Genomic DNA, 15,930 nt, shown 5'->3' on the forward strand with positions numbered 1-15,930 from the left:
TTCAGGAACGCGCTGGTCTGCGCAATCGCACCATCGAAAGCCCCCAGCGAACCAGACTAAGGGGCGTGGGCGAGGTGGAAGCGAAAGGAAGCCAGCTTGGAAGCCCAAAACGCGGCCGACGGCTCAGAAATCTCGCAACGAGGCCCCCGGTCAGGCGCGCGCGCAGAAAATGGAGGATCCACGGAATGTTCCATTTGCTCATTTCCCTTCTTCTTCCGCTTCCACCGTCCCATCATCATCGTATCCACCTCTTCACCGTCCATCGTGCCCTAAGCTAGTCTCCAGGAACGCACTAGGCTGTAGCGTCCCAAGCGGGACCTCTTTGCACCACGGGCGACTGCAATCTTGATGCGATCCCACAATCCGCATGTGGGGCCTTCCGTGTTGCTGTTTCATTGCGCTTCATGCGATCGTGGGGGCAGCGACGTCGACGTCCAAAAAAAACTTGAGGTGATGCGAAATTGTCCGACGCTGGGGGCGCGCTTGGAAACGGGTGCCGCGTCGTATAGCGGTGAACCGTGAACGTATGCCTGGTTCTAGCGTGTGAAAACCCAAAGGATCGAGGCGGCGTGGTCGTCCCTGCCAAATTCCCGCGAGATGGATCGCGTCTTGCCGTCATCGACAGCATCGAGCGGCGGCGCGTGCTACTGCTTTCGGAAGGGCCCTTGCGGAACAATTATGATATATCGCCGAGGAATACAGCCTATCGTGACTGTGCCGCGTGGTGCCGCGTGTCAAGGACATTTTGTCCCGCGTCGAGAAGATTGCGATGAAGGAGCAATTTGTTCCATGGCGCGTGGTTGCGTCTAGTAGATTGCTCGATGTGGGTGTTGTGTGATCGAAGGATCGTCTCCCTGGTACCCTTGCCAACGGTCTGCAGCCACGTAGGATATGCGAACATGTTCAGACGAGTCGTGGTCATACTCAATGCTCAACCTTCATGTTGGACTGGTATGGCTGGTAGATGATGTGCTGTCCTTGCTCGTTCATCATCTGCGGCTGGCCGTGCTGTGCGTGCATCATGGGCATCTCACTGCCATGGCTAACCTGGGGAGGGTAGCCTTGCTGGGGACCAACAGGGTAGGAGCCGTAGGGAGCAGATGTGTGATGTTGCTGGTGCTGGTGCTGAGGTGGGCCTTGGCCTTGGACGGGCTGGTGATGCATAGGAACACTCATGTGTCGTTGGTACTCCGAGGCATGAGGCGAAGGATGCGAGGTCGGTGTACCGTAACCGGACATTGGCATCGGCTGAGAAGTGACCATGGAGGCGTTCTCAAGAGGGTAAGACATGGCTCGCGCGTTGCTCTCCATGACATATGGGCTTGGGTATGACATGTTGGGCTGCTCAACCGCATGGACCGACGCATCCTGCACTGGCATGGAAACTTGGTGGTGCTGTTGCTGAGGGTGGCTGGGGTGAGGACTCCAGCGAACTCCCTCGTGCTGTGGCGCTTGGACTTCACCCATGGCAGGTGGCGTATCAACGTGCGGTGAGGAGACGTGGTGGGCGTACGTGTGCTGCGACTGCCAGTGTCCAGGTTGAGACACGGGCGTCGCTATTTCGGGGACTGAATGTGCGCTCCTCGCCGTTCCAGTAGACATTCTCCGGGGTTGGCTGAGCATCTGAACCCGATCACTCGGTGAAGGTGCGCCTGCAATAGTCATGTCAGCCTCCATGCATCGATATCACATTGGGTGGAGAACGAGGCTCGCGCTTCTCGCCTCGCCTCGGCGGGAACAGGAATCCGACGTTACAGATACTGCACGTCGCTCAATCGAGCCGCCAGACCGGAATGCGGGAAATGAAGCAAAAGAAAGATGTGACATGTTGCGAAAAGAGGTTCGGCTGCACCAAAACGGTTGCGGCCCGAGACACCAAAAAGCAAGCATGACAACCCAACGAGCTTGTGAGTCGAACAATTGGACAGTGCTTTTGCAGGAATGAAATCAATAGTACGTACCTGCTCCTGATTCTGGGACTCCCAGTGCCGATACGGCGTGTGACAGGCGGGCGCGGAGGACTGCGTTCTCTTGCTCGAGCTCCTCGTTCCTCCGGATGAGGTCCATCATCTTGGTGGAGGAGTTGTTCTCCAGTTGCGCAGTGAGGTCGCGAACCTGGCGTTCAAGAGTGTCGATGTGGTCTTTTGTTCTTTGACGGATAGCTCGCTGTGCTTCTCGGTCATTCGCTCTCTTTCGCTCGAGCTGAGCGGCGGTGAGGGTGGTGACGCTGCGGGTGCCGGCTCTCGAAGGTCGCTTCTTCGCACCGGGAGTGAGCTGTCTGGCTTCGGAGCCAGAAGAATGGCCTTCGTAAGGCGGCGACCGCTTCTGCTGGTCCATGTGAGGCGAGTGGTAGCTGGAGGTACTCATGAAGTCACTCCTGTAGGCGATAGGGTCTCGGTAGTGGAGAATTGAAGTCATCGAGGATCCGCGAGAGGCGGTGAGAGTATATGCGATGTCGACGTTGCTATGTCAGCGTGGCCCAAACGAATGCGGTCCAAGCGTTTGGCAATATCAGTTATGTCTGTACAGGCGAAGGGTGCTCCCGTGCTTTGGGGGGAGAATAATGACGAGGGATGAGGGGTGCTCTGTGCCCTGTTGCAGATGCGAAGGAAGGATGATGTCAGTCAGAGACAGATATTAGAAACAAAGTCAGGGACGGCACGACCAAAGGAGCGAAGCAAAATGGTAGAGAGACAGGACTGATGGTAGCAAGACATGGCTGGCATGAGCCTATAACCTGCTATCAGGTCTCATGGATAGCGTCTGTCGGGACCCATGCTCGGCCCTAGGCTAGTGTTGGCATCCTGATCCTGGGCCCCTGGTGGGTAGCCACACAACGTGGGTTCTGGGGAAATCGTTTCACTTTAGCTTGTACGTTAGTACGAGGCTTGGACGCCGCATAGTGTAGGTAGCCCACAGGCTCGTATCAGCTTAGGGTGGTAAAGACCCTTCACGACATATAAACTCTCAACGGTGGTGGCAGGAAGGCCGGCCTAGGAGCATGTCGCCCTGCGTCTGGGTGCGAGGCGTGACTGTTCTGGAAAGGCACTACCACAGGCTCTAGCTTGTTAATTGCACCCCACCCGCGTTGGCATGGCCGAGTTCCTGCGCAACACGCTTCGGCCCACCTGACGTCGAGAGAGCGCGCAGAAAAGCGCCCGTGGGCCCACCGCGAAGGGTCTACGGAAGCGCATAATAATGGGCAGACATGGTGCTGATGTCGCCATGGCCGCTTGCCAGTCAGGAAGCTGGTCGTGTTTGCGGACCGTAGCGAAGTTTGGATGACAGGCAAGCCAGACACGGACAAAATGTGACGTTTGAGGAGCGTATGGCGTGGGCTCATGCAGCGAGTACGTGAAGCGATGCCAGGATCCAGGGATGACACGGGCGATGCAAAGGAGCGCGCAGACGAGCAGGCCCCGGCAGCGCTAAAAGGGTCAGCACGTGGAAGCCCTGCATGGTGAAAATTAGCCCGAAGTGCCAAGGGCCACGATGGGCCTGTCCATGGCTGCTTCAGTCGGAGGGTCGCACTGAGCGTCGAGGCGGCGGGCAATTGCGAGACGCTCGAGGGTCCGCTGTGGATCTCTGCGAGTATTGAGTCCCAGGGGGGGTAGCTTGACAGGCACGTCGATCATGTCGGGACGCAGGGCCATGGCATGGTCCGCCATGAACGAGCAGCGAGGGCTCAGGGCTTTTGGAGGGATAGTTCCGAAGTAACTCCACGGACCATGTTTACACCACAGGTGACATATCGAGTTTGAGCAGTCTTGCCGACGCTGCGAGGAGGACATGTTCGGCGGAGTAAACTCTATCGTGGCCTCATGGCTATCGATGCGTTTCATGCCGTGTGCTGGCTATGCATACATGGTACGTCTATATTCGGCGCCCTGCAGACTAAGCGCATGGTCGGCACGTGGGAAGATATGGTGAGGGCTCCGTCATTCGCAGGGACTGCATTGCCGACAGTCGGACTTGCAGAAATGAGCTGAGGAGCATTGGCCAGAGAGAGTCCGTGATGCGCTCCTGCACGCCGCATGGGGGAGAGGTCAGAAGGTTGTGGCTAGAGCTCGTGCGCCGTACCGTATCCAGTGGTATAGGAAGACTACGTGCAAACCTTGGATAATCACATCTCGTGACGAGTTGGAGATGCTGATGGGCAGAGCCAGTGCAGGACCAGGCAGTCTTGCCATGGGGGTCGCGGATCTGCTGCGCTATGCATCACATCCCCCAATAATCGATAAAGCAAGAATCCTCCGAGCAACCTCACCGCTCCATAGACGCAGGCGCACACGGCGAGGCTTCAGCGACTAGGCCGTAGACGGCAGCGCTGCCAGGCCTCACTTGGCGCCGATATTGGACGATAGCGAATTTCGGCAACTGTTTCGAAGATGACAGTGATGCACGTCGGCAGCACTAGGCTAAGGTGCCGCCAGCCGCGTGCCGCGATGAGAGAATGGACCGGAGCGCGCGATCCTGCCCAGTGCGTGCTGGCGATGGAGACCTGGGCAGAATTTTCAACTGCGGTCGCGAGATGCAGGTTCACGGGCAGAGTCGTGGTGGTTTGGAGGGGCACAGGTGGGGAGCCCGAAGGATCAATTGCGCCGCACCACCTGCAACGCGCGCCTGATTGCGGCTAGCAGCGACGTTATTTGACGTCGTGCGTATACCTGAGACAGCGACAGCTCGACTGTGCCCGAAAGCGTGCTTCATTTCCAGCCAACTCCATTGCCGGCCTCAGGTTTCGGTGAAGAGTCGAGGGCCATGGTACGCGTACGGGAAGTCACGAGGTTAGCTCCTTCCCTACGTCAATGCCCACCGCCCGCGCTCGCTTCTCCCTTGCGCACTCTAGCCCCAATACTCTCACCGTCCATGCCACCGTCCATGCAAACTTCTAGCGCGCCGCCGTCACGTCTCTACGCAGTTAGGGACCTCCAGGAGTGGCTGACATGAGGCCACTCTGCTGTTTGTAATCGCGACTGGGGCAGCTTCAGCGACACTACTAACCAACATCGTCATGACAGTCGCGAGATGCTGAAACCAGCCGTTGCTGCTACCACCACGAATGGCGAGCCTAATATCGACGTTCCCCACACGTAGCTGCCCGAACGTTGATCTTCGCCGTATCCAAGGGCGGCGCGCCGTATCAAATGCACCTCGCGTCCAGTATCGTCCATCTCGTCTCTGCAGTGTCGATAGTAGCGGTGAATTCCGTGTGCTCCAATCTCAGGTCTCCATCCAGTGCTCAACCGAATGCGAAATCCGAACATCCGTCCTCCGTGGAGCCCCAATGTCGTCAACCCCTTCCGTGCAATGCAGGCAGTGGTACCCGTGCGTCGTGGCCCGGAGCGGCAGATCGGTGCTGCGGTGTAACCATCTCTACCTGTCAGATCGCAGCTGCAGTGTCACCACCGACACCCAAACACTGGAATTCTTGGGATGCAGAGCGAGCCGGTTCGCTCGCTAGACCTGTCTTACTCGTAATGGCGCCTGGCGGCTGCACGCAAGCTTAGTTCAACCATCTCCAAGGGCCCTACAGACAAGCCCAACTCCAGGACACCATGTCCACTTTGCGGGCCCGTGAACGATTGCGCAAGCAAACCTGCGTCGGCCGGATCAGATGGCGTCCGAAACATCAGCATTATCATAATCTCAAGTGCCGGTCCCAAAGTAAGGCCAGCCGCCAAACTGTCACAGACGGACGGTTCGTCATGACTCCATGACTTCGCTACCAAACTTAGGATCTATCTTTCCGTGCCTACTAGATAATCAGCCGGCATTCTTCCATGAACCTGCATCCTGAGTGTCCGCTGCTAATCTCGAACTCAATTGTCCAACTCCACAAGACCATGCCACCCACTAGCGGCCACGAACTTTTGGTGAAGACGACCCCTAGCCTGAAACATGCTTGTGGAAAATTAGAGTTTACGGGTCTACCCCAACAAGGATGCCCCACTTGCTCTAACCACACCATTTGGATCTCTCCTAGCCTCGCTAACGCTACAATTTCGCGCCCTCCCTCACCGATCACGCTTCACGATTCGCGCCAAGCGAGCCTGTTGCGCCATCAAAGGTCTCCGAAGCTTCTAGCTCTTAGACTAGAAGTGCAACATAGCGATGGCGCAACCTCTTGCTATCGAGTGATTGGTGGGGCGTGCAATTACAGTTTTCAGTCGCTATCGTTTTGGCCAAACCCGAATGCGATTGTATAGTCGTTGGGCGCGCCACGTTCCTTTCTTTTTGGCGTTTACCTGCATAAAAGACGCAATTGTGGGGTATGATTCGAGGCTGAAAGTGGCGGTACGCTGACGTTGGTGGACGAATGCGTGTAGGAAACAGGCGAGATGGGATGCGTGCCGATTTGGCTGTCAGGGATCTCTTCAGCTCTACAGGCACCCTTCACCCTCAACCATGACAGCATGGTGGACACTCAACCAAACTTTATCAACTTTGGTACACTACGCCTCGGGCACCACGGCACCACGATCTTAGCAGACAGATGAGGAGTTCGTTCAAACGTCGGAATCAATATCGCGAGGCTAACACGGGAGATACACAACCATCATCCCAGTGGTTGTTACCACGCGGGGCCTAAGATGGCGCAATGCTCCGGATCTAAGATAGTATCTACAGATGCAAAGACTCCGAGATCCATCTAAGAAAAGAGAGGGTCGCACAGCTTTCCGCACACGGTAATTTGCAAGGACAGCCCATCATGGCATGCCACATTGTGCCACATCGTCCCACATTCACCGTCTCCCATCCACATACATGGCGCTAGAAAAATCCTAGAAGGGCACTGCCTATCAATCCAGGCCCATCCCGACAGTGATTCGGTGGATGCGTATCCGTCCTACACCGTCGTACGCCACATCCGCGGGTCGCCAGGATTCTCGGTTTCTTACTCCTTTTTGATGTACTTGTCAAAGATTTTCGAGATTTCTCGCGCGCTCTTCTTAGGGTATCGCTTCTGGCCACCCTTGTAGTCGACGTAGGTAACGCCGAAACGTGTCGTGTAGCCTTCGGCCCACTCAAAGTTGCTGCAGGTACACCAAGTCAGTGTCCATGACGCTTTACACGGCGTCCGCGGGACCCCAAGCCCGCAGTGTTTGAGGCTAGGAGAGAAAGAATGATCTACCCGGGAGCGAACGCGCAACCGCCATGCGGACAAATAAAGACTCCACCACTCATTGGGAAAGAAAAAAGAAACTTCTTGATGACAAGTGGGGGTCAGGGTAGACGTCAAGAAACGGGATTACTCACTCCATGAGACTCCAAGCTGAGTAGCCCCTGACATCGACACCGTCCAAGGTGTGAGCATCGGCCAAGGCTCCAATGTATCCCCTGAAGTACTCGCAACGGAACTCGTCGTCGAGCAACTTCTCAAGAGGGAGATCGTTCTCCCCCTTGAGACTGGTTCCGTTCTCAGTCACATAGAAGGTCGGGCCGCCGTACCTATCACTGAGCCACTTGATTAGCTTTCTGAAACCCAAAGGCATTGGCCTCAGCCAGACGGATTGAGTCTCTGGGCCAATCCATTCGCCCTTCTTGTTCTGGTAAAGAATGTCCATATTGCCAACATGATCTTCAGGCTCAGGCTCAGTGTCCTTGTGTCTAATGTAATTGGCGCAGTAGTGGTTCATGCCATAGAAGTCATTGCTTCCCTTGACGAGAGCCGCTTCTTCCGGTGTGAAGTCGGGGAGGCGATCGCCCAGTTGCTTGCGCATCGAGTCTGGGTACTTGCCAAAGTACACTGGGTCGCCGAACCAGCAAATGGCAAATTCGATCTTGCGGTCGCAGGCCTCGCGATCCTTCGGGTCTTCTGGATCCCACGGTTCTGTCCAGTCGCCTAGAAACGGCATATCAGCTTGTCATATTCATGCTCAGACGTGAGGCCGATTTTTACTACCCTGGCACGGCCTTCGATATGCGTGGTACCCACACCTTCTACGCGAGCCACGTGCTGGTCACTTACCATTGAGCGTAATCCCAATCTGGCCTCCATCCTTGGCCTTGAAGTCATCACGGTAGGCCTTGACCGCCGCACCATGGGCAATGAGGAGCGAGTGGCCGACGATCCACGGCTCCCGCGAGCTGTCACCTTCAGCGCTCTTGGTCCGGTCACTGCAACGACCGGGAGCAAAGAGGCCGGTGCCATAGCCGAGAATAGAGCTGCACCAAGGCTCGTTGAAGGTGATCCAATATTTTACCTTCGAACCGAAAGCCTTGAAACACACCCTGGCGTAGTTCTCGTAATCCTTCACGAACTCGTCCTTGTTCAGCATGCCCCCATATCGCTTGTGCAGGTTGTCTGGGAGATCCCAATGAAACAGCGTTATCATCGGCTCGATGCCTGCGGCACGGAGATCGTCGACCAAGTTGATGTAGTACTGCAGACCTTTTTCGTTTACGGGGTCGTTGCGTCCGCCGAGCGGTATGATGCGGGACCACGAGAGCGAAAAGCGGTATGATTTTGCGCCGATATCCTTCAAGAGGGCAATGTCCTCGTCAGTGCGGTGGTAGGAATCGCATGCAACATCTCCGGATTCTCCGCCAGCAATCTTGCCCGGGATGCGGCAGAACGTGTCCCAAATGGAATCGGCGCGGCCATCTTCATGCGGTGCGCCTTCGATTTGGTAACTGCGGGTTCAGAAACTCAGTATGTGACAACAATGTGGCGCCTCCCAAACCGTATATCTCGTTGGCGGGGTACAATTTGGGGAGTGGAGAAATCGGTCCTGAGAATCAGACGAACCTGGCTGTTGCGAATCCCCACAGGAAATCCTTCGGCAGATACGACTGCGACATGATGGTTTTGATTGCGGTCCAAGCAGTTTTATTGACAGAGGTGCTTACGCTGACAATCTAGAGAAGCAGAAAGCAACCCGCAGCAACGGGACAGGTATACTTCTATATACGTGGACACAGCAAAAGGCTGCGGAGAACGTCCCGCCGTAACCGTCCTCACGCGTCGACAAGACCTTAATCGACGCGCAGTAAGACATATGAGGAACTTGGTACGGCTCCGTCGAGCTCAAGCGGGCTGGACGTCGCATTCTCCGCCTTCTCAATGGCTCCTTGGTCCAGCGACCCCGCTCATAGTCACGATCACTTGAGTGTTATAGCTTCATCCCACATGACGAAGCTACACTTTTACGTCGATTCTGCCGATGAGGGTCCTCGATGATGAAGGCGGTCAGTGGGACTGCGGTCCGTTGATTCAGCCTGCCTATTAACCTGCTAGGCGGCAGCGCGGAAGTCATCTTGGGCGCAAGGTGATGCTTGGAGGAGTGGGATGGCGGGGTATTGGGTCTGGCGGCCGTTTCCCGCGCGACCACTCCAGGGCGTCCGTCTACCAAGTCGCGCCGAAGAACATGTTCCTCATCGCCTCATTCGCGAATCTAAGAGCTGATGACGGTCTAAGATGGAGTCGTCGGGAACGATGCTCTACATGTAGTGGTAGTGACGGGGATGGTGGACTGGCAGAGCTCAAAGAAGGCGCTATACTCAGTCGAGAAGAGCTTCCGAATGTACAGTATCTTCTCTCTACAGCTTGAGCTTCACTACACTGTCGGAACTACACTGAAGGCTGGTGCAACCTCGGCGCAAGCAACAGTATATAATGGGTGGCTTCTGGGGATGAGAGAGCCATGATACAGTATCGAATAGTCGAATAATTCCCACACGAACCTCCGCGATGCTCTCCGCGCTCCGAACCATCCGATCTCCGACGAGACGCGCTGTCACACAATTGCGCACCGCCGCGACACAAGCCCAGAAGCGCGCAGGCGACATATCCGACGCTTTCGCATCGCTCTCAGGACAGGAGTTTACGCCTCTGACACCCGAATATGCGGACCTCAAGAGCCGTCTGATCCGGGGGCACGAAGCCGAAGTGCGAGAATCTTGGGAACGCCTCCTTCGAGATCTGCGCGAGGAGATTCCGCTGATTGTCGAGCGTGGCAGTCAGGTTATCCCAGAGATTGATTTCAAGGACATCGACAATGCGCCTGAGTCTTTCAGCAGTGAGCTGCGGAAGAGAGGTGTCGCTGTCATCCGGAATGTGGTACCAGAGCAAGAAGCGCTGCAATGGAAGGAAGACCTGAGAGAGTACATTCGGCAGAATCCCCAGACAAAAGGTACGTCTGCGCGCATCCTGGAAACATACGCATAACTAACCATTCTGCAGCATTTCCCGCCGACAACCCCCAAGTCTTCGAACTATACTGGTCGCGCACCCAGCTCCTCGCCCGCGGCAACCCGAACCTCCTCAAGACGCAATCCTTCCTCATGTCCTACTGGCACAGCCTCAACCCACACATCCCGCTCTCCACAAAACACCCCATAAGCTACGCCGACCGCCTGCGCATGCGCCTCCCGGGCGACGCCAAGTTCGCCCTAGGCCCACACGTCGACGGCGGCAGCGTAGAACGCTGGGACGAAGAAGGCTACGGGCTAGGCAAAGTCTACGACTCTGTGTGGAAAGGGCGATGGGAAGACTTTGACCCCTGGGAAGCCAGTTGTCGTCTCCCCGTCATTTCAGACCTGCACCAAGGCGTAGGAGCATGCAGCGCATTCCGCATGTTCCAAGGCTGGCTCTCGCTGTCTACAACGGGTCCGCTTGAAGGCACACTCCTCGTCAATCCGCTGCTAGCAAAAGCAACAGCATACTACCTCCTCCGCCCCTTCTTCTCTCCCAAACGCGGCGTCGAGCCCGGCGCGCAAACGCCCTCCTCCTCCTCCGCAAACACCGCCGAGTTCCTCGCCTCAGATAATTGGGAAATGGATAAGACGCAAAACGCATGGGTCCACGGCGCAACACCGGGTCGCGGCCAGGAACTGTCTCATTTGCTACACCCCCATCTCAACTTGCAGAAATCTATGATTCATATGCCGAAGGTCAGGCCGGGTGACTATGTAGCCTGGCACTGCGATACCATCCACAGCGTTGACAAAACGCACGCCGGATCCTCTGACTCCAGCGTCCTTTATATACCCGCTTGTCCCATGACGGAGGATAATGCGAATTACCTTGTTCGTCAACGCGAAACGTTTCTTGCTGGTACTCCGAGCCCGGATTTCGGTGGGGGTGTGGGGGAGAGTGAGCATGTTGGGCGTATCACAGCTGAGGATATGGAGGAGTTGGTTGGAGAGGAGGGGAGACGGGCGATGGGGTTGCAAGAGTGGGATAGTGATGCTGAGGGGTTGGGCCCGGGGGAGAGGGTTATTCTGGATCGGGCGAATAAGATTTTGGGGTTTTATGATTAGGTATCGTGCGGGCTTGCTATGAGGAGCTGATGGCCTCGAGTATCGAGGGCTCATGCCTATTGTCGTACACGATACTGCTCTGCACTCGACACGATCTTTTATTGAATTACGCTACTTTCATCACCGTCAGTCTGTGCGGTCCTTCCGTTGTCAGAGCAGGAGCCTAGTTCGCCCCCTACGCGCCTGCTTTCAGAGAATATATATTGTTCTCGACTTACTCACTTTCGATTGTCGCTCCACCCTACCGACTACACTGGCAATAGCGCGACTTATACACCACTATCGCCATCATGCGGAATTCGCAAATACGTACCTCGTCCCCAACCAACCCATCTGCGATTTCGTTCCTTACAAAGTTCCCTCCCGAGATTCGCAATTGCGTGTATGAATTGCTGTTCAAGCGAGAAGATCCGGTCTTGCTTCATAACGCGGATGTTTACCATGCGTCACATCCTTTCCGTGGGGCTCTCGAGGATTACTACAGCGAATACGAAGACGGAGTCGGGAAAGACGAGGCATTCCGACACGACTTTCATGAGGGGCTCGCTCTGCTATCGTCTTGCCGCCAGATACACGACGAAGCTTCTGGGGTTCTATACGGCGGAAACACGTTCATTTTCTCAAGACTGTTTGACGAAGAGGATTGTGACGAGTTGAACAGCCATGAAGAATACTCCCAGGTCGACTACGCGGCGAAGTGGCTGAACGACATCGAAACGCAATTCAACCGCCTCAAGAAGGTTGTCATTGATGTAAATGCGACCTGTTGTGAAGGTTTATGTGCGAACAGCGATGTGTTCGAATTCTTGCCTCTATTACGTTTTGTGTGGAAGAACCCGGACTCCCTCAAGATAATCTCGTTCGGAAGTGCTAGCGGAGCACTATGTACGCACGAGCCTACGATTGAAGCGGCCGATAGAGATGGAGAACCATGGGTTGATAGAGCGCGCATGTTCAACAACTTGCTTACTGCCTTCGCAGTACACGACGTTCTCGACATACGCAAGTACGCGTTCTCTAACCATCTCATGTCTGAGATCAGAATACTCCAATTTCCGGAACGGGAATTGGGGGGTGCCGTGGGCATGAGAGATGGAAGTGGGACAAATTTGAGGAAAGTCCTTGTATCAGACGAAGGCAAAACCCTCCGATGGAAGCCGCGGAGGAAGCGCCGCCCATTTCAAAACCTAGCAGTAGACACACGAAAACGGATAGCAGGATTTGTACTGCGCCACCCAGACGAAATCGTAATCGACTTGAACACACATACTGTACGGGGCCTTGACTTCGGTATCGCTCGAACAGGCCTAGTTCCCCGGCGCACCCTAGGGGAGCTTGTATCACGTCTGAACCGAATCAGCATAAAGATGACCAGCAAGAAGCCCGTTACAGATTTTGACGGCTTCAAAAAGTTGGACGATCTCCTGTCCAAGAGATCCAATCATCCTACGGTCCTGGGAGCGATGTTAAGTTCCTGGCCAGAGCCCCATGCACAGACCCTTGTATTGGAAATTGCTCCCGCCGAAGTGACCGCCCTCAGCACTGTCCGTATTGACATCAAAGATTTGATTACTCTACTACGCGACGGATATCCCCACCGTGTTTCCACCATCTGCATAACGCTCACTCCGCCTTCCCACACCGGGGCACCGCAACAAAGCACTACTGTCTCAACAGAGAAATTATTGAGACAGACGTTCTTACTCCTATCCGACTACATACTTCAAGCAGAAGAGGAACTATCTGAGTCTCCTGGTATCAACACCGTGAAAGCTCTTCTCGAAGAACTGGACCCCTTCCCTGAACTCTGGATGGACGGCTACGGCAATCTTCTTCACGCCTCAACTGCCAATGGGGACGCTCCATTAAAGTTTGCCTATGGTAAGCTCGGCATCAAGGAATTAGGTGTCTTTGGGTACAGCAGAGCTACTAACATGGACTGGATGTATGAAGCGTTTACTTCTAACGGGGCAGATGACGACATTACGTGGGACCATGTTATCCGCGTGTGGCGAAGGCTCAGGAGTACATTTCATTGGGATTGGGATATCAGGACTGTACCGCCGGGGTTGAAGAAGTTGACGTCCGACATTGGACGGTCCGGCATTGGATGGAGATAGTAGCAGCATAGTGGGAAGTGTTCAGCGGGATGACTACGTATCTCTATCGATGCGCTGTCTTGTATCCTTATGTATACCATAATGGGAACGAAAAATTAGCTAACTATCCGTATGGGTGTACGCATGCAGGGCTATGACGTATTTTCTTTGTTACGTTTCATCAGACTACACTTGGTAGAGCGACTGCTAGATTAGCCGAATCCTTACGACCGCTTCTACAGACCGTGGAGGACAAAGGAAAGCAGGTACGCGTGCATAGTCTGGCTGCTTGAAGGGTCGCGTGACTCCTTGCAGGAATGTCAATCTTTAACTTCAAAGTCGCGCCTTCCATTAGCACCACATCTGCTTGTGTCTTCGCATTTGTCCGATACCTTTGCGAACCGAAGTAAAATGGAGTCTTGCTACGTATTCCGCACCTGGGCCGGAGAAACCATCACTATAGCCTGCGCAATCGGCTTGGTAACCTCAATCGCAGGCATCCTAGCAGTATACGACGGCAAACCCGTACCGGACTGGGGTGACGACCTCAATCTAAACGCTCTCGTCGCTCTTTTATCAACAGTTCTGCGAGCCCTACTAGTCGTCACCGTTGCGCAGATCATATCGCAGAGGAAATGGGACTGGTTCAGCGTCACGAGCGCCCGGCCGTTGTCAGATATCCAACGATTCGACTACGGGAGCCGCGGGGCTTATGGGGCGTTGCTTCTCATTCCGACTGTTTTTCTCAAGGATTTTGTGACACTGGCTGCTGCGGTCGTGTTGCTACTGTCGTTCTTGGTGGGACCTTTTGCTCAACAGGCTAATGGTGCGGCGCCATGCTCGTTTCCTAGCGCTACGCTCAATGCGTCACTTCCTTTCGCTCACAATGTACCTGGGAGTGGTGGCTACATCCATTTTACAGGTGGTTCAGACGGAGGCCCCACAACCGACCTTGTTGCCGCAATCCTATCCAGTGTCGTATCGCCCTACGGCATTGAGAATAAGATTCGCACAAGCTGCCCTACGGGAAACTGTACTTTCAGTAATCTGGGTCCCAGACCAGAGCTGGAGAAAGCATTCTTCGACTCTAATCAGAGCATGCATTCGACGGTTGGGGTGTGCAACGTATGCACAAACGTGGCGTCATTAGTGACGAGCAAGATCGAGAGTACAGAGTGGAGTAACAACACAGTCCACTCCCTGCCAAGCGGCTTGAACCTATCAGTAGGAGCCGGCCATTTCGAAGTCTCGACCATGAAACCAACTCCCGACCTCACATGGATGGGCAGTCTCCTAACCGACAGCGTCAGAGAAGCATCCAGATGGGCATACGTCAACGCAACCCTCCTCAACATAGGCAGTACCCCCATCACCGCATCCGTATGCAGCCTGTACCCATGCACACGCACGTACAAATCCATAATCAAAGACTCCGAGCTCCACGAATGGGAAGTCCCATCCTCAGCCATGCGCCTCCAAATCAGCGGCGCCCACCACGAAGAACTCGACCTGCCCACTTCCAGAAACAGCCTCTCCAACACCGAATACGAATACACAACAAGACGCGAGCCGTGTCGAGTAGGACCCTGGACGCTATACGCCGGCGATTTCATCCCCGAAGGCACCGCGACGGCGGAATTACAGCTCTTCGACTTCACGCACGACAAATATTCGTTTGAGAATATGACGTGGCCGGAACAATGTATTTACCGGCAACCAGCCGAATTCGTCAAAGCGGTCGCCATGGTTATGAACGACGATATCTTCGATGGGTATTGCCAGTCGTACAAGACGTTTGATTGCTTCAAGAACTGCAAGAACAGCGAGTTTTGCCAGCTGGAAAGTCAGTCTAATCTGGCGCATATAGGCGTTAATGCCGTGCTGCGTCCGCTGGTGGAAACAGAAGGCAGCTCGACCCATGCCAATGTTACGAAACTTTTTGATGCCGTGGCGAATGCCATGACAAATCGGTTTCGGTTCCAGTACGGCAGCGCTACAGCGCGGGATTTCAGCTACGGCGCGCACGACCCGCCGTTGGATGTGGTGTATGGGCTCGCGTGGGAGACAAAGGTGTGTGTGGAAATGAGGTTGAAATGGCTCTTGCTCCCGATCTGTCTTACCGTCACTACATGCATTCTTTCCGTTTGGGTCAATGTTACAAACTGGAGAAGGCGGCATAGCGTGCCTATCTGGAAAGATAGTATTCTACCGCTGGTGTTCTACGGGCAGAGTATCAAATCACAAGATGATACGCCGTTGTCTCCGCAGCGATTTGGTAAAGATGTGGGTAAAGACAGGGCGGATGGACTCATGGAAGCGAGTAAATTGGCTGCTGCTAGTCGCGATATTATGGTGACTTTCCAGTGGCCGGATAGCCCACGAACGGACAAGTTTGAGGATAAGCGTGGGCAGGGTGTGAGTTCGGCTGCGGCTTTGGCGAAGGAGTGTAATGTCGCGAGTGTTCCGTTGAGGAAGATAGATATTTGGGGTAATATTGTGGTGAATGGTCGGAGGAATAATTAATGAGAAATGATGTTCTCTTGTATTACTTTCGGTTGGCAACGAA

General features: G+C 54.7%; 3 protein-coding genes across 3 annotated transcripts; 1 reads left to right on the plus strand and 2 right to left on the minus strand.

Annotated features, from left to right (window-relative positions):
• Positions 1–924: 924 nt before the first annotated feature.
• J4E78_008751 (uncharacterized protein) lies at positions 925–2,337 on the minus strand (the record flags this gene model as incomplete). Its single annotated transcript, XM_049369351.1, has 2 exons — positions 925–1,652; positions 1,962–2,337. The coding sequence occupies 2 exons, from the start codon at positions 2,335–2,337 to the stop codon at positions 925–927; spliced, it is 1,104 nt and encodes a 367-aa protein (XP_049219052.1).
• Positions 2,338–6,898: 4,561 nt separating this feature from the next.
• On the minus strand, positions 6,899–8,805 carry J4E78_008752 (uncharacterized protein; the record flags this gene model as incomplete). Its single annotated transcript, XM_049369352.1, has 4 exons — positions 6,899–7,037; positions 7,261–7,846; positions 7,973–8,637; positions 8,753–8,805. The coding sequence occupies 4 exons, from the start codon at positions 8,803–8,805 to the stop codon at positions 6,899–6,901; spliced, it is 1,443 nt and encodes a 480-aa protein (XP_049219053.1).
• Positions 8,806–13,775: 4,970 nt separating this feature from the next.
• Positions 13,776–15,887, plus strand: J4E78_008753 (uncharacterized protein; the record flags this gene model as incomplete). The annotated part of the gene is made up of 1 exon (XM_049369353.1): positions 13,776–15,887. One exon carries the CDS (start codon positions 13,776–13,778, stop codon positions 15,885–15,887), a length of 2,112 nt encoding a protein of 703 aa, XP_049219054.1.
• Positions 15,888–15,930: the final 43 nt, after the last annotated feature.

Source organism: Alternaria triticimaculans (genome assembly GCF_023758025.1).
Source record: "Alternaria triticimaculans strain BMP 0046 chromosome Unknown scaffold_16, whole genome shotgun sequence".
Taxonomy (NCBI): Eukaryota; Fungi; Ascomycota; class Dothideomycetes; order Pleosporales; family Pleosporaceae; genus Alternaria; species Alternaria triticimaculans.